We start from the raw sequence: 27,556 nt of genomic DNA, 5'->3' as shown, positions 1-27,556 counted from the left end.
CACGATTCATTTCTACATTTCTTAGAATAAAATATGGAAATGAAGTCTATCAAAATATTAAATAAATGTACATATAACCCAAAGTTAGATATTGTTTTTACATGCTAGTGTCCTTCATTAAAAATTCAAGAATACTAATTAATGTATATCTTAAAAAAGAAATGTTCATTTCATTTGCAAACCCCTACCAAATGAACAGATGCTTAAATTAATGATCATTTTTAGTTATAACGGGTAGTTACATCACAAGATATCACCTCCCAATAGCCGTACTTCAAAACATTTCATCCTTATTAATCAATGACAGATGTAATGACTCACTCTATGCGTCTTAGATTTAATTAGTGTTGTCATTTTAATTGAGGGTGAATACTCGGAATGCAGCATACATATAAGTGGGCCAACAACGATTTCTCTCTCTCTCACTCTCTCTCTCTCTCTCTCTCTCTCTTGTTGGAAACTTATCTCAAATCAGTTTCAAATTTTCTCCCTGACAACAGTTGTTACATGAAAAAGGAGCGAAATGGAATTATTTCATATCAACCATCGCTGTAGTCAGAAATTCTTTGACTTTGCTAGAGCATGTGTCACCCTAAGGATATATTCAAGAGGTACAAACCCGAACTTCGTGTACTCATTTAAATAGATAATGCTAAATGTTTCGTGACGATATTATTTCGGGTATGATTTTCAGTCCTATGTCACCTACGTGTCATTTCCTAGCTATGTAACCCTTTTTAAAAATCATTGTTTAAGTGGGGGCCATTGCTCCCGTGGATCCCTTTTGGGTATAGCCCTAATATTAACGACAGAACCGTACGAATATTTTCAAGAAAGAAATAAAAAACATTCACCTTTTCATTTTAAAATAAAATGACGAAACAAAAATATAGTGGCCCAGTATGCCTATTAGTAGCGGAGCTTTGAAGGGTGCGGGTGAGGGCGTTTTACCGAAGATCATGAAACAAGAAATAGGTTAAAATTTACTTTTAATAATAAAAGCATAATTTCTAGATGAACGATGGCCATTAATTCTAAAAGTATTCCAACATTCTGATAAAATTCACGATTCTCAGTTGATTATTTAATATAATTTTCCGGGAAAGTGCCCGTCATTTCTGGAGAATCATGAGTCTTGAAAAAGATCTAAACACTCTAATTGATAGGAAATTTTGTGCTCTTTCAAACCGGTACAAGGTATTTTCTTTCTAAAATTAGTCGTTTCTGAGAAACTACCCAAGAATCGAATGAAGGTACCTCTTCGTTTGCCATTTTTCCAAAATGGTGGCTTTAGCACAAGTTGGGTTAGTGGAACTTTTATTATGTTGATTAAGAGGACGGTTATAATTGTATGAAGAAAAACATCATTATTCACAAGCATAGTATAAGTCAATTCCAATTCGACCGACCTAGAAAGTCAGTATGCTTATCGGAGACTAGAATGTGAGTTTGTTTGGTAGTCTTGGATTTTATTTTATAAACCATGATCTCAGTTAACACAGAGCTGTTTAAATAACACACTAGGCCCAATTGTTGTGTTTTTACTTTTTTCGTGTGAAAGTTAGAATCCGAAAAGTTTGCCGTTTTCCTTGTGTTTTGTATTCTTCTTAGCATGTTGCATGTACACTCATGTCCAAAATGATTGTCGCATAACTATAACTGTCTTCTTGTAAGAATATAATTTGATAATGGTTTTCCAGGGCACTTATAATACTGAAGCTATGTGTATAATCGAGAAGTGTATATTTGTGGTAAATTTCATAGGAAAAGAATTATAAATATGAAAATTATAATGAGTAAAATAAAATGTTGCTAAATGGGCGAGAAAATTTTATTTTCGTTTTATTGTTCTTATTTACTGCTCTTTGTACATGAAATTTGCCACATACATGTCTTTGCCGACTATACACATACTAACATTATAAGAAATACCAGGCGAATTCATTATCAAATTATATTCCTAGAAAAACATATTTATAGACACGCGACAATTATTTTGGACATGAGTGTACCTTCATGTCCAAAATGATTGTCGCGTATCTATAACTATCATCTTGTAAGAAAACAATTTGATAATGATTTTGCAGGGTACTTTTAATACCGATACTATGCGTATAATCGGGAAATGTATATTTGTGATAAATTTCATAGGAAAAGAATTATAAATATGAAAATTAGAACGAGTAAAACAAAATGTTGCTAAATGGAGAAGAAAGTTTTATTTTCGTTTTATTGTACTTATTTACTGCTCTTTTGATATGAAACGTTCCACACGCATGTCTTTGCCGATTATACACATACTAACATTATAAGAAATACAGGGTGAATTCGTTATCAAACTATATTCCTACAACAACATATTTAGAGATGCGACAATAATTTTGGACATGAGTGTACTTCATTATCAACAATAATGTATTTAACAATTTTCCTCAGATTCGGAATTATAATATTTTGCTAACTCTAGATAACGAAATTTAAAATACGTGTTTGGATTTCTATATGAAGCCATAATGACAGTTACTAAATGGTTCCTTATTTTTAGACGAAATATTGATGGCACACTTAAAACTGAACGTTTGTTTGTGACAAAAACAGGAAAATTTAACATAATAGCTAACAAAACAGTTTGATGATTTTTCAATTCTTATTTTGAACAAAATATTCTTATTATGTTCATTGTTTATACATTAATTTGTATTTGTAAATAAGTAGATACGAGAAGGTTTATGTTTTGTGTTCGGGTGAGGAAACCTTCAGTTATAATCATGAAATTTAATATGTTCCAAAAGAAGAAACACAAGAGTGTGAAGATAACCAGAAATAGAGATCCCCTACAAAGGTTTTCTCTCCCTCGGCCGAAACTCTCATTCTCCCGAGGCTTTTTTTTCCTTTCTGTCTTTTTAAACTCCCTCTCACCACATTCCCTGTAATTATGGTTACACTTTAAAACCGGAAGTGATGCGTAATGTTAATAAAGGATCAGTTAATGATTTCAACTTCTCTGACAAGCTAACTACACACACACACACACACACACACATATATATATATATATATATATATATATATATATATATATATATATATATATATATATATATATATATATATATATATATATAGGGTGTTTCAAAACAACACCGACAACTTTTGGGAGGTGATTCCTGACACCAAGATAAGACAAAAAGTATAGACCAACCTGGGTGCACAAATGCATCCTTTCGGAGTTATAGGCTGCCGCAATCATGAAAAATTGAACTTCAAAGGTCCATAGCTAAAAAAACTATGGGACCTACGGTAGTCGAATCAAGACTTCACTTAGGAACTAGTATGTGCCCTATCCAAAAATCCATGTTTCGGAGTCCTTCGGTACTTCCGTAACAGTTTTTATAGAGGTAGTTGGTGAGTACTTCAAATTATATGCCCGCAGCCAGACTTCCTCTATAAAAACTGTTGCAGAAGTACCGCAGGATTTTGAAACATGGATTTTAGGATAGCGCGCCTATTAATTCCTAAGGGAAGTCTTTACCCGACTTCAGTAGGTCCCATAGTTTTGGAGCTATGGACCTTTGAAGTTTAATTTTTCATGATTTCAGCAGCTTATAACTCCGAAAAGATGCATTTGTGCACCCAAGTTGGTTTATACTTTTTGTCTTATTTTGGTGTCAGGAATCACGCCTCAAACGTTGTCGGTGTTGTTTTGAAACACCCTATATATATATATATATATATATATATATATATATGCTGTACTTTTTGTTAATGCACACCGGGTAATACTATAGAATTACTTATTTTGATTAATGCATTTACAAAATTCAATTAGACTTATTTCAGTACAGTACTTTCGAAACCCCTTCTTCGTTTTACCTAGACCAACAGTTCCATTCGGTCAAAAGACCTGCTTAGACAATAAAATATATTATACAAGGTGTTAATCGAGTAGACCAGTAGACCGACGAACTTTAAGAGGTGACTCGTCGCATGAAAATAAAGAAGAGAATTCACATGCACCCGTGGCGAAAAATGCTTCGTTTTAGAGCTAGAACTTTCTAAAACCGTGGAAAAATGCACTTCAAGACGCGTTATTTTGAACTTGAGCAACGGTGAAGCTGGTAGCCCATAACCGCATTAACACTATGCTGTGCAAAAATGCATTTTTGAACAATGTGCGATAGATGCGCAAGGGATGGCCCAGAGGACATAAGGGGTTCCCCGACAAACTTGACGTAAAGGTGAATGTAAAGTAGGCAGAAATGAAACTTTGACAGCACTGAACACGGAATGCATTGACGGGAAGTCGATATCCTAACTAGAGGAAAGGTGGGAGATGTATTGTAAGTGATTGAACAACACTGGAGACGAAAGTTTAACAACTCTGACTGAGGGTTTCCGTAGTTTCCCTTAGTCACATTAGTCACCTACCCCTCAACGGACACCTGATCATATTGGTAATGAACGCCAAAGGTTCTGTGGTTTGTGAGAGTAATGTTACAGGTAGTAGGTTATTAGAGCAATTTAACAGATGGTATTATTGGTCAGGTATGATGTTACGAATATCATTGAACGGATCAGAAAGGATCAAAACCATCACTTACAATATCACGGAAAAATATGCGGGAATGTCTGGAAACAGTAAGTACAATCTACACTGGAACCAATTCCTTTCCCTCTTTTAGGTATTAGCATAGGAGACTATTACAGGAAGTACGAAAATAAATTGGCAAATAAATTTAGTACATGGTGTTTATGAACGTATTTACAATGCTGACCAGTGCAGTGAATGAATTGTATCACTCGTCGCCTTTGAATCTAGAGTTGCCCGGTTCGATTTATAGGTGGAAAAGTTCATCGCAGCCAATGACACACCGTAGGTGCTCTTCTTATATAGAGTGTTCTCGGTAGTGGGAAACAATATCTACACCAGCTTTAATTTCGTGGACTGGGGAGAGAATGGTCAGAGCAATTTTTGAGGTGGAAACTACTTTCCTGTATACCGGAACGATATCTTATATTGCTTCACCTACATCACAAGACATCTTTGAGGGAGCAAGCGTAACCACTAAGAAGGCGCTCGTCCACTTGTCCCAATCTGGCGTCGTCACTGCTGAAAAGGGACAAAACCGTAATTTCATGAGTGCACTAACAAAAATATGAAATTTAAGACAGCAAATGGTCTCTGCGCTTCCCATTGTAGCCATACTCTGTCATGAAACAGATAGAAATGAATGAAGGTAAATTATATTGATATGTTGAAGTAGAGCGTCCCTATCAGCAGCGAAGTCATATGAGACGTGAACCTAGAACTTAGTGTGGAATCCGAACCACATGAGCCCTCAACGAGAATCGAATCCAGGTTTCCCGAAATGAAGATTTCAGGAAGATGAAATCCAGGTCTCCCGAAGTGATAACACTCAATAAGTGACACATTGTGTATGTCAGTGTTGTAAAATCTTGTAACAGCCATGCACACAAATATTTCTTAATTACAAATATTTCAAGGTAGTATCGACTCCTACTACCCACTATGTGAATACACTCTTAAACACCCATGTACTTAATTTACTTTTCAATTATTTTCGTTCTTCCTGTGATAACATCATATGTTCAGACTTCAAAGGGGAAGGTTGGTTGGAGGATTGTTTCCAATCTAGGTTGTACATATTCCCATATAGTCTTCTGTGATACTGTAAGTGGTGGTTTTGATCCTATCTGATCCATTCAATTACACTCGAACTGTTGTATCTGACCATAATACAGTTTATCAGATTGCTATTATTACCTACAACGTGATCCACATACCACGGAACCTTTCGTGTTGGTTACCAATATGATCAAGGTGTCCATCCAGGTGTAGGTCTACCTGGTGTGACTAACGAAAATTACGGAAAACCTTAGTCGGAGTTGTTAAATTTTCGTCCCCAGTATTGTTCAACCACTGACCAACATATTCATTAACAGTTCGCACATTGTTGACGTATTCATTAACAGTTCGCATAAAACATCTCCCATCTTGCCTCCAGTTATAATATAGACTTGCAGTCAACGCATTCCATGTTCAGTGCTGTCAAAGCTTCATTTCTGCCTTTTTGGATCCACCACGTCGAACATGTCTGGGAATCCCTTGCCCACCTATTGCACATTGCTGAAAAATGCTTTTTTGGTGAGTGTAGGTGTTAGTTCCTGTATGCGGTTATGGACTACCAAACTCACGGTTCCTCGGGTTCACTATAACACGTATTGAAATGTATTTTTCCACGCCTTTGGACAGCCCTAGCTTCGAAATTATGGATTAATTTACAACGGGTCCATTGGAACTTTTTTTTTTTTTAATGATGTGAGGAATCAGTTTTTACAGTTTATCAGTCCAGTTTATTAACGTTCTGTGTATCACACATCGGTACGTAAAATCCCCGTTTGGTAACTCTTCGTGGCCAATGGCTAATCATATGCTCATGGGTTCGATTCCCTTTTGGACTATTTGTATCGGTTACAAACGCGAGTAGTAGTTCGAGGTCTCACTTTAAGTAGTAGGGGCCGTCTTATAGAGCCTCCATGCTGAAGAGAGACTTTCAAGTCCCATCCAAGAAATAAAATTATCGTTTGATATATTTCGTGCTCTGTACGTAGTCTGTGTCAGCAAACTTTTAATATCAAATACTTTGAAAGACAAGATTTGAAGGTCAGTTATAGGAATGTTCTTTTTTTCCTTTTTTGTTGAAAGAAACCGGATTAAATCAACCCCCTAAAGGCATAACGGATGGAGCTACTTGAACATTATGACAGACTAGTTTGAGCAATGATCTTCATCACCTAAATTGCATCTGGAAGATTTAATCGGCCTCTATACAAAAATTTTCACCAGTTAATCATATCATGGATATTCTGTCTTTACGGTTTCCTTCCACCTGAAAGATAATGTTGAGGAATTAAATGCTATTATCGTCTGTGGTTGTAGTAGGCCCTTGTCGTATGTTAAGAGACTTTCTACGTGAATGCCTGTCACTAAATGCTAAAAACAATTAAAAATATTTACCAACTTCTATTGTTACCTAAGAGCTTAAGTTAAGAGTTTCGGTAGGTTTAGATCTCTGGAGCAATAACTTGAACTTACAAATATTCCTAGTAGGTGACGTTCTTGTTTACCTTACTTGTTTCTTGTCCCTGTGAGTGATGGGTAAAATTCGATTAATTGATTCATGTGTATTTACGTCCTTTGTCAGCAAAAGGTCTATATAAGGGAAAACGTACAGTTTGAAATGGGATCCGAAACACTGCAAAGCGCTTGATTCTGTTTCATCGGCAACCTTACCCGGAACCTCATGCACTAAAAACACGGGCGTCCACTAGAACCAGCGAGGAGAGTGACTGAAGAAATTAATCGTTCTTTCCTCAATTGAATAGAGCAACTCGATAGAATGCCTGGCTGCACAATCTATACCGGAGCATAAACAACAATTTGAGGAATGATCCAAAAATGGATCAAAATATTGAGATCTTGGTCAATAATTAATTTTTAGATCAGGAGCCACAACATTTTTGAGCATCCCCTAAATCGAGTTTTCGTATTTTCTACGAATAAGGACTACTGAGTTAAGTGATAGTTTAGGTTTGGCTATATTATATGTAGTTCTCCAGATATAAGGCCTACAAGAAAATTTTTGACTGAAATATAATGGGTCTTTTGATCCGATAATGTAAAATATTATCACTGTACCATACCATCTATCATGAACGCGTTCCTATTTAATTTTGAATTTTGTCTGAGAACAGATTTAGTGTTGAAGGTTATTCTGAAGAGTAATTATAATAAGTGTATTTCACAAGGAACTGTCAATCTAGTAAATGTTCTCTGCCCCTCAATTTCTATCCTTGACTCAGTGTAGGAGCGCGCTCAAGTGACCATGCTAACGGTTAGTGAGATACCCTGTGAGCTAACTCACTTTTTGAAAACTGAATGCGAGTTGAGTTTCGTTCAAAGTAACATCTCTGAGCGTAGAACTATCTACATTTTACATTATCTGCAGGAATAATCTAGCTAGAAATGTTTACCTGCTATTTGCTAAAATTTTTGAGAATTTTTTTATTATTTTGCAAGGGTTCAATGCGTAACTCTGTAGAACTTTTCAGTACCTAATTGTATAGAGCTTAAAAGGGGCTTCAATTCAAGCTTTTTTGTGAAAGACCAGTATAAAAATGAAAATCAATTCATAGTATAGTGTAAGTACAATTTTATCTCCTCTATCCATTAGAGGGCATAGGTATTATCTGCAATTTTATTCCTATAACGACAAAAAATGACCATAGATGGGACACATTTCTATCCACAAATCCCTTTAAGGTGAACAAAATAATATGCGTAAGTGAAAATGCTCATGCGTAAATTTCGAAAAATCAACTTAATTTTATCTTTATGCATAACCCTGCATTAAACATATTAGATAGCCATGTATCATCAGCACTATAAAATTGAATTCATCAATTGAACCCATTAATTACTGAACGAAATGTCCATCTAAAATATCAGAGATAAAAGACACTTGACTTCAAACGTCTTTCTGGCACTTGATTAGCAGCTATTTCGACCGAACGGTTGAAGGCATTTTGGATTCTCGATACGCTCTTGGAACTTACTTGAGGACACCTATTAGGTCAGATGTCCAATTTTAATTTCAAGGAAAAAAAGTAGACATTATGTTTCTCTCAACACTTTTTACACATAGAAGTAGCTGGCAAAGAATAGTTGACTTCTTTAGATATATGATTGTTACCTGATACGAGCAATATCATCGTGAGGCGCTGCAATTTTTAAATACATCTTCAGAGTTAGATGTACACACGTATTTATTGATTTGGTAACACATATCGTTTGGCCAGAGAATTATTAAATTAGTATTGATTATTGATTAAATAGTATTATTTCTAATTTATATGTACATTTAGTTAAAAAAATAGTGGTGAAAGACTACTTAGATCATATGATTTGGGTTGCAGCGTAAATCATCTCAGGAATTACAGTATATAGAAGTAGCGTGGATCGTGTGTTTTCAATTGTATGCTTAGAAAGTAACTAATACGTAATGGATTCCTAGTGTACAACCACAGCGACAAAAACTTATAATTATTTTTTTTTAGCTTCAAATAGTTTTGGGGTCAATCCTATTTGGATCACACGTGATTTGGATTCTACTCTAGCTTCCGTCTCATAGCTTTAGTAATTTAAAACGTTATTAAAATCAAATAAACAAAACAAATGTATAAGTCGAATCAAATTGTTTTCTTTTGTGTATAGTAAATCGATCTCAAAATAAAGGAAGTACACTCTAATCATATTCGACTCATACTCTAATAACTTTTGGGAGAGGTACCTTGTCTTTATATAGATCTAGGAAACTATTCAATGACAACGTGAAATGCAAAAATAGTTGAATCGACATGGAATTCCATTTTATATTTTTGTTATTTTATATTATCTTGCTACTTGCTATTCTTGTCCCAATGTGAGAGACCTTTGGCCATGTGGGCGAGGCTGCTAATATAGCCAGAGCCCCAGGAAAGAACCAATGTCCTGTAAACTAATAATGCTTAATCTTAAGGCGTGTTGCTGTTCTATTTTGATCGTCTGAAAAATTATCGTATAGGATCATTGAACCTTTTCTTTTTTAAACTGCTAATGCTTTCCTTGAGTTGATATGTGAAGTGTATAAAGCATATATGTAGTAGGCATTTATATTGCAGCAGGTGGTAAGATAGTCAAAGATCGTGTTCGTGTAAACCAGTTTAAAATAGAGAATAACGTGGAAGAATGCTTATCTCCTATTTTCACTTTTTCACGTTGGATGTGTTATCAGAATAGTCTTAGAATGGTGAAAATAGAGTAAATTTGACAGCTTTACATTTTATGAAAACGATTTTTTTTTTTTTTTTTGTAACTGTTAGTGTAACTTTATTTGAGGAAAATCAGAACCTGGGCCGACCGTCACTAGGTATTGGGTATTGCTCTCACTCAGGTAAGGCTATTGGGAATCAAAACGTCTCTCGTCCATTTATTCTAGTATACAAATGGATAATGCATGCTTACATTTCTAGTCTCTGATGAAAGTTCTTGTTTTTGTTACGCAATCACACTCTTCACCCAAAAATATTTTTCTCATGACAAAAACCAATGTGTTTCTTAAATGTTGAGATAAATTGAGATTTTAAGTTTTGCATGTGTTAAGTGTCCTTTATACATCAAATGGCATTTCTGTTAATATTATTTTCCATATTTGCTGACGAGAAAATGATGTAGAGTCACTGATATTCATATATCAATATCAAATTCAGTGACAGTTTCTGGGAACTCATCATTGCGAAATCCATTCATGATGTAAAACATACGTTTTTGATAACAGCCTTTTAATGATAATGTGACAAAATTTCGTTATTTAGTTAATTTTACGTTGTGCAGTTGTTCTTCCAAAGCAACGGAGACTAACTAGTGAGTTTTCACCCAGAATCGACCTCAGGATCAGGATCATGAAATAATGTGTAAAGTCTCTCGTACTCGGAGCACATAAAATAAAATTTATCAACCATCAATACATTTTTCAAAATTAATTTTATGATACGGTGTTGTCTTGGCTTATTACCACCAGTCAAATAGATTTCTAGCAAACAGGAGAATAAATTCTCATTTTAGATACTCTACTCTAATAGCAGAGACAACTTGCAAACCGCTTGCTGTAAGCTTGAATTGCAAGTCAGCCAAGATTCAATCCAGCTTGATTGGAAAACGTGCAAGCATGCCGCAAACTGGATTCCAGTAACAAAGTTACATGGGGGCAACATTGCATTCAGAGTTCCGTTCAAGCTTGACTTAAGCGTTTTACAAGTCAAGTCAACAGCCAATGATGCTATGGCGCTCTGCAAAGGGTCTTAAACATCGCATGCAAGTACAGCAAAAGGCAGACTGTATGAAAACATGCATTTCAAGTGCTATTGTAGAAATCTACTTTCTTGCTACTAGGGTATTATCCTTCTAGTCCATAAAATGTTACATTTAACAACTTACATTTTACGTGAAATATTCCATTTTTGTAGTCTTATAAAGCAATTGCAATTGACTGATTTTAATTACTTGCATCTGTATGTTGCTATATTTGGCAATCCGGAGAAAAGAGGGAGCAGAAATCCTTGTTTCTCAAGACTTCTACATACGTAATCTATTCCTCAAATACTAGTAGCTTTTCTTAGCTGTAAATTAGTGTTACATTTGAATGGTTTGAAAATTTTTCTGATATTCTCCAGCTCGAAGGTTCTTGTCTGTCCGTTTGATTTCAATCTGATGACATTGAAAACTTTCTTTAGCTTTATAAGGAAAGTGAGGAATGTGTTTAATATCAATAAGAAACTCAATTATTAACAACAAAGTATCCGATATTAAAATATATTTGTTTAAATTAAACTAAGTTATGTTAAACGAATTTAAAAAGTTTGTTACTGCATTTTCTATGACGTGTGTCTGTCTATTATTTGCGATTTTTTTTTCAATTTTGAACCTTCCATTCGACATAGAGTCAGAAACTATCTGAGAAAGTGATGGAATTTTTCGCGTTACTCTTACCGTTCCTAAGATATTGGCCAAAAAATGACCGATTTCCAGAGACTTTAGATGCCATATCTCGGGAACCATAACTTATAGAGAGATGATATTGGTGTTAATCAATACCTAAGACGATGCTAAACATTTTGGTACCAAATAGTTAACGGTAACCACTGGTTTGGCCAGTGGCCACCTGTTAATATCGGATCGGTACCAAAATGTTTACCGTCCTCTTAAGTATTAATTAATACTAATATCATCTCTTCATGGCTTACCGTTCTTGAGATATTGACCAAAAAATAGTTTCAATTTTGGAAGATTTAAAGAGCCATATCTCGGGAACAGTAAGTCATAGAGAGATGATATTGGTGTTGATCAATACTTACGAGGATGGTGAACATTTTAGTACCAAATAGTACCGGTGGCCACTGGCCAAAAAGGTTCGGATTTCGGAAGATTTAAGGGGCCATATCTCGGGAACTGTAAGTCATAGAGAGATGATATTTTGCGAGAAATAGAAAAAGGTGTGCGGATAAAAAGGGTTACTTTTACATGTAGGAATAATCACAGTTATCATTCCCGCTCCATCTCTCCATTCTTTTTAAGTTCGTTCTAGCAATGCTCTTAGAGTATTCTCAACTGGTTTTTAACTGAAAAGATAATCAAACTATATTTTATAAAGAAAGAAGAAGGATTACGAAATCTATCTCTGTAGGTCGCAATGAAATTACGTAGCAGATATGGAACAAGTTGTTCTGAAAGACGATGGCTTCTTTTTTCCGTTTTGCAAGTAAACTTACAAGTTCTCTGAAAACAGAGTAGATAGATTTCTAAACTAGATTACATGAAACACAAGAAAATGAAACAAAGATTTGATGTGTTGTTATTCTATTTGGTCATGTAGAACATGTTTTCTGCATCAAAAGTAGAAATAACATATTGAAAGTTAAATATGTAAACGCACTAATCAGTCCCGAAAGATATAAAACATTCTGGTGAAACAGTCCACAGAGAACTTTCATAAGTCAGACGACGTTTTAGATGGTTGATCTGCAGTCAGTATATGGTTAGTTCATCAACTTCCACTGCCGTTCTTTGTAACTTTCTGGACGAAATTCATTTGTCTCTTATTTCATGTAGTTCTTCAATTGTCCTTTGTTTCTATAGTGGTTCAGTGCCATAAAAACTCTGCGTTTCCACCAAGAATTTTAAGTTAGAATCACGAACATCAAAGACAGATTGGCTACAAAAGGTGTTGTACACGAAGTGCTTTGGTTCGTAAATATGCAGTAGACAACGTGCAGCATAAAATGTAATTTGACTCTTAGGGATTATCATGCATATTTTAATACACATTATGTGTCTTGTGGAACATTCTAAGTGCACAATTTCTTTACCTTTACTCAAAGCGAAATATCACTGAAGTTAAAAATGTGTGTTGTTTGTAGATAGAATCAGAACACATGCCACCAGTTCTCGTTGTTCCGTGTTCGGTTCCTAATGGGAGCCACTCTCCACTAGCTTGCGGATATAACGTAGGACGTGAAACTGTATTAAAGCATGCTAATTAATCTGCCTCTTGCGCTTTAACGTCCTAATTGAGACTCTATCCTATCTACTTTTCTCATATGAAAGCATATAAAGATTTCGCCACTAATATATCGTGAAATAATGCACATTAATTACAATTTAGCCCATAAAAAAGACCCATTTAGTTAACACGATTCCAGGTAAAGCCTGCGGAATCATCAGTGATATTCAATAACAATAACAACGTAAGAATAAACAGTCTATATTTCCAGGTGTTATCTGAGGACTTGCGTAATGTAACTAAAACTGGGAAAAGCTCCACCTGATAGTTCCTGAAGGGTTTGAACCTAAAATGGTTGTCGAGTATAAAGTAAGAACGGCAACCGCTGTGGCATATGCCCATACGCTGAGTAAGAGAAATCTGGAATCTCAGATTATTTTAATTTTTGCCTTACTGTGCTAGAAAATAGTGTTAATCACTGATCAGCCTTTTCAATTAATTAAATAATAATAATAATAATAATAATAATAATAATAATAATAATAATAATAATAATGTTATTGTTGTTTTGGTCTTCCTGTATTTTTTAAGATGATAAGTTGAATATATATTTGATTCATAATTGAAATTTTCCGTTATGGGAAAGATGTTTTACCGCTGAAATAGTAGAGAATTACTAAACCTATGTTTGTTTCTTACTAGTTGATGCATTACAAGATTGATTGGAACCCACTTCTTTTTCTACTTGCATTTTCTAGAAATACATACTTCTGAATACTATGGCTAGTCTATATTCGCTTCTGGTCATTAGAATGGATCGTAGCGTATACGGATCAATAACTTTGAACTTTACCAGCTAGAAACATCACAAAATTTAATTCCAGTGAACTTTGAACACAAGATATAGCGATTTTTACAAGAAACTAATTTTGTATGCTGACTGTGAGAAACGGAAACTTTATTATGCTAGTTTCCCTTTTAGCGTTGGGCTGACCTACAAGTTTACTTAAATGCAGATTTGGTAAAACATAGTGGCTGAAAACTACAAAGAAATGTCACTTAAATCCTCTAAATAGTATTGTACAACCCAGTCAGTGTGCTCACATGTCCACAGAGTAGGTTGTGGCACGGAGTCAGAATTCCAAGGAGGTACTTTTACTTTAATCTTCCTTGTTAGCTTAATTGATGATGCAATGGGCAGAACTGGTGTGCTGTATACATGAAGTTCAGTGTTGCAAGCTACTTAACTCTAAGACTGGAACATTTTGTGAAATTATCCACTTGTCTTTTGTGTCTTCGCATTCTCTCCAAGCCTTAAGGAAACAAAATATTTGTTCTAGTGCATTAAATTTATTAACAAGTTTACTGCCCAGTACAAAAATTGAGACGATATATGTACATGTGATAATCTATATAAATATAGTTCACGTGGCTGTTAATATGTTAAATTTTCTTGAAATAGGAAATTATTTAATTTCACATGAGTTTCTTTATTATCCACAAACAAGACGTAAATTGCATTACAAGAGTATTTGAAGCATCAGTATGCCTTATGAAAAAAAAAACAGTATAAAAGTGGATTTTCACACGAGTCTCTTTGCCACTGGAGTAAAAAATGTTGTACGTGTATAAAGCAGAAAATCAACAGACAACGATTCATGTGATTTCCAATACTTGTTGTCTGTATTTTCACCTGTGAGACTGCGCTTTTGGCGTGGGAGACCCGGGTTCGATTTCCGACGGGAGCTCATGTAATTTGGATTCAACATTAACCAGTCGCATATAGTCTCACTGCTGAAAGGGATGTTAAACTCAAAATCAACTCAACTCAACCTGTGAGACTGATTAAAACTATCATATTAACAAATCTTGATTTGTATTTCCTTTTGCTGTAAACGTTGTCGATCAGTGTTCAAAGCACAAGGCAAAATGGTTGTGATTTCCCGTTTCCTGGAAATCTTCCGAATCAACAAGACAATCTGATAATTTTTACTAAATATACGAATAGTAAAGCATTTTCTTAACTAGATAATTCATAAACTCGGCACTTGCTACTTTCATAAATTCTATGATACGTTATAGGGGGAAAAATCATAACAATGGACAAAATATGAACTCAGAACAATACATTGCAATGGACGCTACTGGATTCAAATCCATAATATCCGAAAATGCTAAGCCGTTTGCTCCAAGGCGCTGACTTTCACTCGTTATAAAAGGTCCTTGAACTAACAGTATACCATATATACTTCTTTTCTGCCACATCCTGGCCAACTTTTCTTAAATAGTACGGACGCTTGCGTAAGGCTATTAATGTTAATTTAAGAATTGAGACAACATGACCAAATGTGGCGAAGTGGGCGTCATTTCTTCAAGCTAAACAACTACAAAAAATGAAATGAATGTTTAACGTCCCATGATTATGCACGTTAGGCTGAGGTAGACGGATGATTAAAACAAGTGAATGATGATGGAAGAATTGGTGGAATGAAACTCTGGGATGAAATGGGAGTACTCTGGGAAAACTCACGGACACGGTGTTCTCCTCCACAAACTTACTTGGTCCGGAAACGAGCAAGGGACCCCACGCACCAGAGGTAAGCGTTTCTATCACTGAGTTACCGTGGCCCTTACTGTACAAGTAGAAACATGGAGTAAACTTTGTAGCGTATTTCATGAAGCTGGTTGTACTTGAGTTTTGATTTTAATAACTAACTAACTCTGGCCTATGGAACGCGGAGGTTCAATGCCGCGTTCACGAAAGCTCTCCACTGACTTCTATCCTTAGCTAACTGCACCCAGTTTCTACTTTGTATTCCTATCTCTGCGAGATCCATCTTAATATTGTCCTCCCATCTGCACCTAGGTCTTCCTAATGGTCGTTTTCCGATTGGTCTTCCAGTCAAGACTTTGAAAACGTTTCTACTTTCTTCAATTCTAGCTACATGACCTGCCCACCTAAGCCTCCTAGACTTGACGACCCTACAATGTTGGGTAAACCATATAAATTATGTAGTTCCTCGTAATGAAGTTCCGCTGTTCCCCATTCCAGTTCCTCTTGGGGTCCGAATATTCGTCTCAGGATCTTGTTCTCAAATACTTTCAATCTGTGTTCTTCCCTCAGAGTAAATGACCATGTTTCGCAGCCATACAGAACAACAGGCATCATTATCGTTTTGTATATTTTAAGCTTCAAATTCCTCGACAGAATTCGCGACGACAAGAGATTTTGAACCGAATAGTAACACGAATTCCCTGCTTTTAGTCGACATTTAATTTCTCCGTGAATATGGTTTTCCTCTGTTAATATTGATGCTAGATATTTGAAACTATCCACTTTATCAAAAGTATTATTTAATATTTTCATTTTAATATGGTTATTAAATTTATTTTCCTTTAAAGAACTTGTTTCGGCCTCTGATATTTTAGTTTCGTTTACATATTCATAAATTGAAGATCGAAGAAATTTACAATTGTTCGAACTAAATTCATTCAAAAGTGTGCATATATTTAAAACAGTTGAAATAATACGAAATGGAAATTCGTAAAACAAAAAAGTTTCACATACACATTCCTTTCGAATGTATATATCTGTGTGTGTTTGTGATAAATTTGGTATGGAGCTTCTTGTGCCTATATGGTTAGCGTACGCCTTTGGCGTGGGAAACGCGGTTTTGATTCCCGGTGGCAGCTTATGTAGTTTTGATGCTCGGTTAAGCTGTAGGTTCACGTTTCATATAGTCCTGCTGCTGTAAAGAACGCTAAACTCCAAGCCACCCAAGCCCTGGTATTTTTCCTCTCGTTTTATGTATACTTTTGACGTCTTCCAATCTCCCGCCGAAGCTGAAAATTGAAAGAAACGATTTTCTACGCGAGTAAACCTGGTAAAGGTCTAACTGTGTGCCAAATTTGGTGGCTCTAGGTGACTCGTTTTTATGGGAAAATTGATGGCACAAACACACATTATATTATATATAAGACAATGAATAAATTAAAATATTTTTCTTTCCTCTGAGACTATCAGTTGGAGACGCCAGTGTTTTACCTTTGGAAGCAATTAAGTAGTAGATATAGCGTTGAAATCAAAATTAAAATGGCTAAAATAGCCTTATGTGCACCAATGATTTTACATTGTACAGAAAATGAATTGTATGAAACTTGTTGAACATTTAATTGAATTCACAGATGATCAGTGTATAGATTTTTAACCATATGTTTGACTTTATTTTAATTTTACCGCCAAGTGAACTTTGTGGTGGACAAACACCGTGTGCGTGGGTTTTCTCGGGGTTCTCCCGTTTCCTCCCACTTTCTTCATTCCACCATTTCATTCATTATTCATCATCACCGTCTCCTTTAGCCTCACCGGCATAACCGTGGGACATAAAAACTCAAAAATTTCATTTCATTTTTTATTTTAATTTTAAATTTATTGCATTTTTCAACGAACTTAAAAAGTTCGTTACTGAATTCTCTATTTCTGTGTGTGTGCTATTTGCGAATTTTTCAATTTTGAGCCCTCCATTCGATAGAACGTGAAAAACTATCTGAAGAAGTGATGAAATTTTTCGCGTCACCCTTACCGCTCCCGAGATATTGGCCAAACATGTCCGATTGCCGGAGATTAAAAAAAAACTATCTCGGGAACCGTAAGTCATAGAGAGATGATACGTATTTTGCGAGAAAAAGAAGGTGTACATTTACTTCTACCATTCACCGTTATCCTTCCCGCTCCATCTCTCCCTTGTTTTAAAGTTCGTTTTGGCAATGCTCTTGGGGCATTCTTAACTGGTTACCTTTGTATACTTATAATTTTCTTTTGAAAAAAGGTATTACTCTCGTTTCCTTTAAAGCTCAGATATAACTCAGATATAACCTAGTGATCGTTTTGTCAACCTGAAATTCTTTTCGTGTCATATTAACTTCATACGTACACACAAGACAGCTTAACACTATTCATACTGATTGGTGTGGATTAAATGCTGTGTGAACGAAAATAATTTGATTCCATATATCTAACCGACATAGGCGTAACTAGAGTGGGACCTGGAGTGGCCACGCCCCTCGTAGAACACTGCTGTACTTCTTAGAGTACCCTTGTACTACAAACTTAAACTACCTGGAGTCGCTGTACTTCAGTTTTTAGAAGACAGGGACTTTTCCCCCGTAGCAAATTGCCCTAGTTATGTCAATGCTAATAACCCTTTTCAGCACTGAGTAAAACGTAGTTGTTCAGTTTAACTGATATTCGAACAATTGTACTCCGGGAATTAGAACCGGGTCTTTTGTATCAAAGACGTACAATGCCAAAAGAATATAAAACGTAATTGTTTATAGACGCATTATTCATTCCATCTTCTAAGTATATAATTAATTCTGAAAATAATATTTTTATGCACCATGTATGTTTTCTTTACTGCAAATTAAGATTGTCTTGTTAACGTGTTTTCCATTAGTAGATCCAGAACAGTACTTTCATTTCAGGTTTTGCCAGAAGGGGCAATACCTTTTTATTACTATTTTATTGTTCAATTTTTTAAAAAGTATGTGTTCCTCCCCCCTCCTCCCCCAGATGACGCTTCTGATCCAGAACGGGGCTCGCGCCTCTACTGAAAGGAAAATTTAACTCTTTTGTGTGTTTCAACGAGACGAGACGACAAAAGTTTTTTTTTTTTTTTTTGCCAATATACTATGCCTTCTGTATTATCTGCTCTCAATCTATTGTTAGTATGAACTAGTTAATATTCCCAAATTGTACAGCGGAGAATATTTTGCTCCCTTTCCGAATCTTCCATCTTTTTGTTGTAAATTTAGTGGCAACTCCATACTTAGTTCTTCTGAGTGAAAGCAAGTATTACACTTAAACGTCTGAATGTTAAACATTAATACATTAATTAATCTAACGCAACACTTCCATTACATTAGCGTACACCGAGAAAACTGTTGGAAAGAGTATGTAACACATTTCCAATTGTTAAGGGAAATTCGTCATGTAGTATTCATGCGTCTTACGAACAGTTGCAGTGCAGAATTTTTTCAGTTGATGTTTTTCAACGAATCAGCTCAGTAAAATGTGTTCTTTGTGTACGCAAGAATGAATAAAGGTTTGTTATAAAATATTTATTAAAAATATAAATTGGTGTATGACTTTTCTCACTTACTTTTTTTTTTTTTGTCAGTTAATAGTTTTGTTTATTCTTTTGCCTACTTGAGAAAATCCATCAAATTACATCTTCTCTGTAATTTTTGTTGCCACTCAACTTTTTTTTCTTTGTTTACACATGTATTTTGAAAATTGTGATCATAATTATTCCTGCATTCAGGATAGAGCTTCTGAAAGTTCCGCGAAGGGTCTTACGACGTTCATCATGTGACTTTTATCTAGCTGGGCGTCGAAACCTGCTCCTAAAATGGGCGCTTGAAACACGATACAGAGACTTCATTCCACTCAGCTGTGTCAGGTACAAACCGAAAATAGCTGCTGCCACAACATGGCGGTGAGCGCAACCACGTCAGCACACCCACTGCCTACGTTTCATTGCTTATGTTCCAGATAAGTGATCTCTCGAAATAAACGCGCATGCTTGGAAAGCAAAACGCAAAGTCTTTCTAATTTTAATATCTCAGTAGCATGGGTTTAGCCCTCAATCGAACAACGAGTTAACGAACTTCTCTCTCTTCTCCAGGCTTCCATACAAATGGCGGCCTTCAGAAGTACCTACAGTATGTATTGTAATTGTACACTCGTGCTTCATGCAATCTATTCCGTACTACACTAATACATTTGAAAGTTGGTCAACTTATGCATAGCAAATTTATAATGGCTTCATACGTATCTATGTATTTTTTAACTTTAAAATATAGGCCTAACTGGTAACATATTAAAATGTACAGCCTCATGAGGCCCGCTTGCTTAATGCATGACTCTCGCTGATAATCAATATCAGCAGTAACTGCTTTGATTTTCTGTATACGTAAATATGTATATTTATTTGGAAGTTTAATCAAAAAATCCATCGTGATATGTACTTTCGGTGGCTTGTATTAAGCGGAACGAAGACATTTAAATGTTAGCTAGGTTCATTTCACAAAAATCTCTCAGTCAAGATAAGCATACATTAAAGTTATTATTTTTGAAAATAAGCAATACATTTGTGGTCTTTTGATGCATGGTTTGGTAATAGTTTGTAAGGTTTATCTCAATAGTTTCCCTAGCAACATGACATTTATCTTTAAGCGTGCAGCGATATTATACTCAAGAAATTCATAAAAGCTGAAATGAATGTTGAAAACAGAATATGATTCTTCTTTCTCAAGACTCCACTTCTTGGACCACAAGATTTTGCAAGAAATTCCTCTTATCGTTTTCAAATCTGAAAGTTGTTGATTTCTTTTATCAATTAGAAGTCATCCTTGTAGGGTAGTTAAAAGAATTCGAATTAGCAAAATTTTACAAATTAGTCACACAGTCTATTATACATGAATTTTCAATTTGTGATTGAGTTTATAACGAATATTACTAAACTATTTTAGGCAAACTGCACTAGATCATCGGTTCGTTGGATTTGAGTTAAGCGTTCCTTTCAGAGGCTATATAAAACGTGGACCTAGAGCTTATCATGAGATGAGCACAACATGAGCTTCCGTCGAGAATCAAACCCAAGTATCCTTCGCCAAAAGGCCCATACGCTAACCACGTAGCCGCAAGAAGCTTCACACCAAACATATTTCAAGCATGATGACCACATTTACCATGAAGATCTTCATAGATATTTGTAGCGGTCAATACTGGGTACTGTTTTGTCTTTAGATCACACGATTGCGTATCTCTACTCCATTATATGTGAATAAGAAGGCAAGGGGTTATGACTAATTTTATTGTGAAGTAAATGTTCTTTCAGGGATACTTTCGTGGGGCTTTGCTACCACTAAGCTAAGATAAATCAAATTGTGATTACGTGTCACTCTTGTTTAGGATATGTTCTTTAGTACGTAATATCAAAAGAACAATCGTGTATATCCTTCTTTCGGCCAAACATGCTAAAGTTCAAATTTGCAAATTTGAAATATTCTTTGAAAATAGTACCTCATTGCAGCTCCCTTATATTTTGACTTTGCCCTTTTGGACAAAATTTTCTGGAAGAAACCCTGGTCACAGTAATGTCGAGATTTGGAGCATATGGCACTGTGCTCTGTGTTGTGGAATCCGTACCCGCTCGGTGGTGACAAAAATGTCCTCTGTTGAAGCTAAGATTGTGCAATTGGAAGACCCTTCCTTAGTTCATTCGTTTATTTGTTCTACTACAAAATTATGCCACATGTTTCAACTTTCTTTGAATGTTAATCAATAAATTGAAAGATGCATACTCTGTTAACATTAGAGAGATTGTCAAATGTTTTATTAGTGCTACACGTAATGCTCTCAAACTACATGAAAACGATGGTTCTTTAAACGTGCCTTTGGTGCACTGAATGTGAAAATAATAAAAATTAGAAGTTCTAAAAATTTGACTTCATTGTAAACAATATTTATAAAAGATTTCAGTTTGCAATTCCCTAAATGTAATTAATTCCCAGAAAGGAACTTACAGACAACTTCTAATAGCATTTCAGAGATGGTCTGAAATTGCTATCTGGGTTAAAACTACTATACAGTCATGAAGTTATCATTATCTTAAGTGGAGCTCGATTTCTACAGTTTTATGACATGTTGCAAAAATTATAAGAGTGTGGAATGGTGTTAAAAATAACTGTGAGTGTTCCAGCTATGTTTGAAAAGCTCAAGTGATTCAGTCTACGCTGAATAGAAAGGATAGTCTAAAAAAATTATATTAGGAACGGGAGACTGAAATTAATATAAATGTCAAAAGAGAAGGTAGACGCAGTTTTGGATTTCAGCAAATACGTGATATTGGAATACAGTATGGCAAAAAATAAATAAATAAATAAATAACAGAGCTGATATAAAAGATAAATTACATATGGTTAGGTATGACTTTTTTCATTATATTAAAATTGAGAAATATATTTTGAATGTGTCTCATCCTTTTGAACCTTTCAATTCGTCACTGGCTTCGACACTAAATTCTTATAGCACATATCCAGCTGTGCTACATGTGATCTTCTATACAGGGTGTTTCAAAACAACACCGACAACGTTTAGAAGGTAATTCCTGACACCAAAATAAGGCAAAAAATATAGACCAACCTTGGTGCATAAATGCTTCCTTTCGGAGTTATAGGTTCCCAAAAACATGAAATAATGAAGTTTAAAGGTCCATAGCTTTAAACTGAGACCTACCGTAGTCGGGTCAACACTTTACTTAGGAACTAATGTGTGTGCTTTTGGCTACGGGCATATAATTTAAAGTACTCACCAACTACCTCTACAAAAATTGTTGCGGAAGTACCACAGGATTCTGAAACATGGATATTTGAATAGCGCACATATTAGTTCCAAGTGAAGTCTTAACCCGACTACGGCAGGTCACAGTTTTGGAGCTATGAACCTTAAAGTTCATTTTTTCATGTTTTCGGTAGCCTATAACTCCGAAAAGAAGCATTTGTACACCCAGGTTGGTCTATACTTTTTGTGTTATCTTGGTATTGGAAATCACCTCTCAAACGTTATCGTTGTTGTTTTGAAACGCCCTGTATATGTACCTTCGAATGGAACGGAAGGGCAAGAAAAAATAGCACAGTGAACGTGCACACCGTGAGAAAACGTAGAACACTTCAAATCGATTTCCCAACAATGCTGTATTGTTGGTATAGTGAGAGCCCAAAGGAACACCTTGTTGACCTGAAACGTTGCTTTTTCCCTAAAATGGAGCGTGTTACCAGTATTGAGCCCAAACAGTTGGTGCGATTAGAAAAATTCCACCATTTGAGATTGAAAGCCACCTATTTCTAACAACTTTTGTTTCTTTCCACTTTTTATCTTTACTTAGAATTGTTGTATGACCCCGGCCTTTTGATACACCCGGTGTATAAAAGAGTAAATCCGCTGACTAACTCACTGATTCACTCTTAAACATATTTCTGAAATTACTGTGCGTAGAACCTTGAAATTTTGTGGAAATATTTCTCATGCAATCTAGGCTGTAGATGAGAGGGGGTATTCTAAATACGTATCCTAAAGGAGAATGGGGGAACTAGAATGATTTTTCGCCATTGACCAGATCTCCGAAATTACTAGACATAGAACCCTGAAATTTTGTATAAATTCTCTCCTTGCACCTTAGGCTGCAAATGAGGCAAGCCTTTGGTAATTGCATATCCTAAGGGGCGATTGGGGCTTATATATATATATATATATATATATATATATATATATATATATATATATATATATATATATATATATATATATTTGCCGTCTGCCAAATCTCCGAAACTATAAGGCTTAGAACTTTGAAATTTTGTATAAATATTATTCTTGCACCCCAGACTGCAAATAAGACAAGGTTTTGGGAATTGCTTGTTCCAAGGGGAGGGGATGGCAGGCTGGAAGATTTTTACCACTTGCCAGATCTCGGAAACTGGGTAGAAGTAGAACTTTGAAATTTTCTATAATTTTTTCCTAGGCTGAAAATAAGGCGAGGTTTCGGAAATTAATTATCCTACGAAAGATGAGGGTCTTAATTTTTGTGTGTGGGGGAAGGGTGGTGCAATCGAACGTAGAGAAAGGAAAAAGTAAAAATATTGTCCGCGGTTATACGCTAGTTGATGTATATATTAGGGTTATTGCTATTACTGGTATATAGATACATGGTCGGCACAGAAGTATATATGCTTATTCCCAGAATGTTCTAAGGAATGCAGGAGTAATACATGGAGTCCAATAGACTAATATAAATCCAGTTTATGTTCATTATGTTTCCTTTCAGCGGAAAAAAATACTGTGTAAATGGCCTATTGGTTTGGAAATTACTGACAGGAACATGTATGAGGCGAGTATAGACTTTTGTGAGCTAGCGTACTGTATTATCTTCAAATTGATCACAATGTGATCTCATTTAACTGCAACTTCTCTTAAATGCATTTCACTTTCCTTCCTTCACGTTCTCTTCTTGTATATTTCTTGTTCCTTGTTGCTCACAGCCAAGAAGAAAAATACAACTCTGGCTTTAAAAAGCTAGGTTCATCCTTTCTTGCGATGAAGTCTTAAAAATAAACTATCCATTTTCTACGAAGACTTTAGGAACGCAAGCGAATGAGCTCACAACTTTGAGAGAGATCACTTTTCAAAATATAATTATATTCAGCTTTCACTAGTATAAACGAATTAGAATTCGAGTTCAGCTTTTGTGTATCGATTTCCAAATTATTTCGATTAATTCAATACAAAATATTCTACTAGTTGTCTTGCCACTAACTACAAAGTTACGATTCCAGTGGTTTGAATCAGAAACTAAAGTCACTTGCTCGTTATCAGAATGTTTAAGATTATTAAAATCATTGACAGAACATGTTCCTCTTTGTATTCTATTACACTGAGAATAATATTATTGTTAGATTCTATCATATTATCGACATCAAACCGTGGTTGGGCTGGAAATTTGAAAATATACAATATGTTTGGGTTTTCTCAAAAATGTTTCATATCCCACCACGCTCTTCATCCTCAGCTATTTCATAATCACTCATTTGCATTTTTTATGTGAATCATTGCACATCAAGGGAACAAGGAGTCTCAGCGCAACCAACTCCAATTCTAATGAAATTTAATGGTAAAGTTATACAGAAACTTGGATGGTTATGTGCCAAATGCCTGTTTCAATATATTCTTTGGATACATTTCCATAACCTCTCAAAAAGATCATCTTCACTCCCTTGCACACAGATGCAAAAGTGCCAGAGCTTTGTCTAACTCTGTTCAAAGTTGTGTGTGTGTACATACAGGTCTCTGTTTCTGCACAATTAGGCAACTTTTAGAGCTGCATCAGGATATACTATTGATGAGGCTTTTAAATATATCTGACGAGAGATATACTAGTTGAAAATAGACAAACAACTTTACTCAATTTGGAGAGCCCATATTTAACCTATCATAACTTTGTGTGGAGCACAGTAATTTAACCAATACTTAGTGATCTGATACCCATCTATGATGCAGTTAACCACCTTTTTTAAAAGAAATGCAAATTTGGTACTTAAAAAGTTTTTAGGGTGTTTGTGTTTTTAGGGCAATATCTGAACTGTATCTTCCTTAATCTTTCCTATCTTATCACAGCTAGAAAGAGCACGCTTTAAACTCTAGATTCAACATAGCTTAAATTTAGAACCATATCTTCTCATGAATAAAAATATTTCAAAAATTATAACTTTTGATACTTTGTGAATAGTTTGTAACTGACTGATTTTGTTCAGTGGGTGTAGAATGACGCAAATCAGTGGAAATTACTTTTATGTCACTTAAAACATAACTACAAATATATATATAAAAACTCTTTGATCAAAGTCACTTTTATAAACGGAATGTACTCAAAAGTTAAACAAGCTCTATTTTATTTCTGCGTAAAGAAAATAAAGAATGTACGTTACGGAAAAACCAATGTACTACCATTTTGGTAGCTGCTAGCAAGACTAGTGTAAACACTTAGGGCCTTATGCAGAGTCGTTTTGACGCATGATTAGTGCCATATTAAAGAGTTCGAAACATATGTTTCTTGCACTAGTCAGATCTTTAGTATGTCGCTAATCATACGACAAAACGACTCTGCATAAGGCCCTTAATGATTACTCCCGTAAACTCACGGCAATGTATGTTCCGCATAAGGACCCACTCTTCCAAATCTGTCAATGACGTCACAGTTGAAGTTAATAGCTCAGAATGAACCGTCCAACTGTATCTGTATAGTTCGAAAATTTACCAACTTGTCTCTGAAAGAAGGCCTCTGCCTACTAAACTACAAAGATCCGGAGACACATTTGGCCAACGTCACATACAACAAGTTACAGCACGTTTGGAACCATGTCTTTTCCTATGATGAAAATAGCAATTCTCAGACCATCGGTGGACGATGGGTGTAGAAGTGATTGACAGACCACTACAGTTACGCCAACCTACCGTGAAAAACGTTGGCATAAGTGCCATGGTGTGAGGTCCAATGTGGAAAAGTGGTCGCAGTAACCTAACTCTTTGCAATCGGCATATCAATGCTGTGAAATACATTGAGATATTGCGAAACGGATTGTTACCTTAAAAAAAAAGAAAAAATAAGAGGAGAATTGTCGCGAAAATCCACGCAATTAATAAAGGGATTAACACAATGTCATAGATCAAAGTTGACCATCTGCTGGAAGAAACAAATTAGGGTTCAAATTGTCCCACTCCCAGACATGAACACTGAAATGTTTGATATTTCCTACAACTAAAATTGCAGAAACAGCCACATTGACCCGCAAAGAAATAACAGTTACTTGAGGCACTCCGTAACAAACGATAACACTAGCCACATAATGTCAATGATGACTGACTAGATACCATTCCGCGTAAGGATGAAGCTTTATGTGCTGCCTGAGGGGACTACACAAAGTACTGTGCGAAAAGGAAATGCCGGTTGTGAAGCTCGAAAATCAAGGGAAGTTTGGGGATTATGAGTAGACAATTTTTGTGTTAAGACTTACAATCAAGCAAAGGTAATGAGAAACTATCGCTTAAGGTCTGAAATGAAAGAGAAAATTTAAATTAAAAAAAAACAGTTTGGTGGAATGCAAAAGAGGAAAAGGAAGAAGATGACGTTTTTAAGAACAATACCTTCGTGTTTAGAGTTGACTTCCTCTTGCTCAGCTTTTACGGGGACTTCGGTTTAATCGTCGTTAATCTACTGGGCTTAAGCCGGTTAGACGGCTGTTCGGTCAGGAGGTGGAACAAAGTTTCTAGATGTACGTACTTTTTAGCCTTTGTTTTTTATTGTTTGAACCCTCGATTGACTTACTTGGGCGCACGCTCGGGGCCAAACCCTGGTAATTTTTCTTCGGTCCAAATTTATATTTAGTGTTACATTTATTATTATTATTATTATTATTATTATTATTATTATTATTATTTTTTTTTTTATATTTGCTCTAAATCCAGTATCAGAAATTATTCACTCTCCGCAGTGGTACGTAGGGATGTCTCCGTAGTGGTACTTAATTTCTGGGTGTCTACTTATGCCAGGGTAGTGCATATAACTAATTGAACTTTCATCGGGTACTGTACACTTATGTTCAGAACTATTCACTTATAATTGAAATGTGTTGATGATATTGTGAAAGACAAACGAATGTGAAGGGAATGACTTCAATAGCCAAATAAAAACACATTTGAGATATAGAATCATACAGTAACAATTGTTTCAGATATGATTGTATGTTTTGTATGATCTGGAGTTATATAGCTTGTAATAATAGGAACGTCAATGGTTTTGTTGCTTACAATTTATCCTTCA

The 27,556-nt window shown here is 35.4% G+C and overlaps 1 protein-coding gene across 6 annotated transcripts in view; it reads left to right on the top strand.

Annotated features, from left to right (window-relative positions):
• Positions 1–27,556, top strand: part of sls (sallimus) — a 346,510-nt gene that overhangs the window by 107,375 nt on the left and 211,579 nt on the right. The window contains exon 1 of one of the 6 annotated variants that reach the window (XM_081744936.1): positions 19,766–19,841. The exons of the other annotated variants lie outside the window; for them this stretch is intronic. Within the exon in view, the coding sequence (XP_081601062.1) occupies positions 19,817–19,841 (25 nt within the window). The 5' untranslated portion in view covers positions 19,766–19,816. Of the gene's footprint in view, positions 1–19,765; positions 19,842–27,556 lie in introns of those variants that run through there. 6 annotated transcript variants of the gene reach the window in all.

The sequence above is a fragment of the Thermobia domestica genome, chromosome 17 (genome assembly GCF_964235325.1).
Source record: "Thermobia domestica chromosome 17, izTheDome1.hap1.1, whole genome shotgun sequence".
In the NCBI taxonomy this organism is placed as follows: domain Eukaryota; kingdom Metazoa; phylum Arthropoda; class Insecta; order Zygentoma; family Lepismatidae; genus Thermobia; species Thermobia domestica.
Note: the sequence above shows the minus strand (reverse complement) of the source record. Positions and strands in the feature narration are given on the sequence as shown.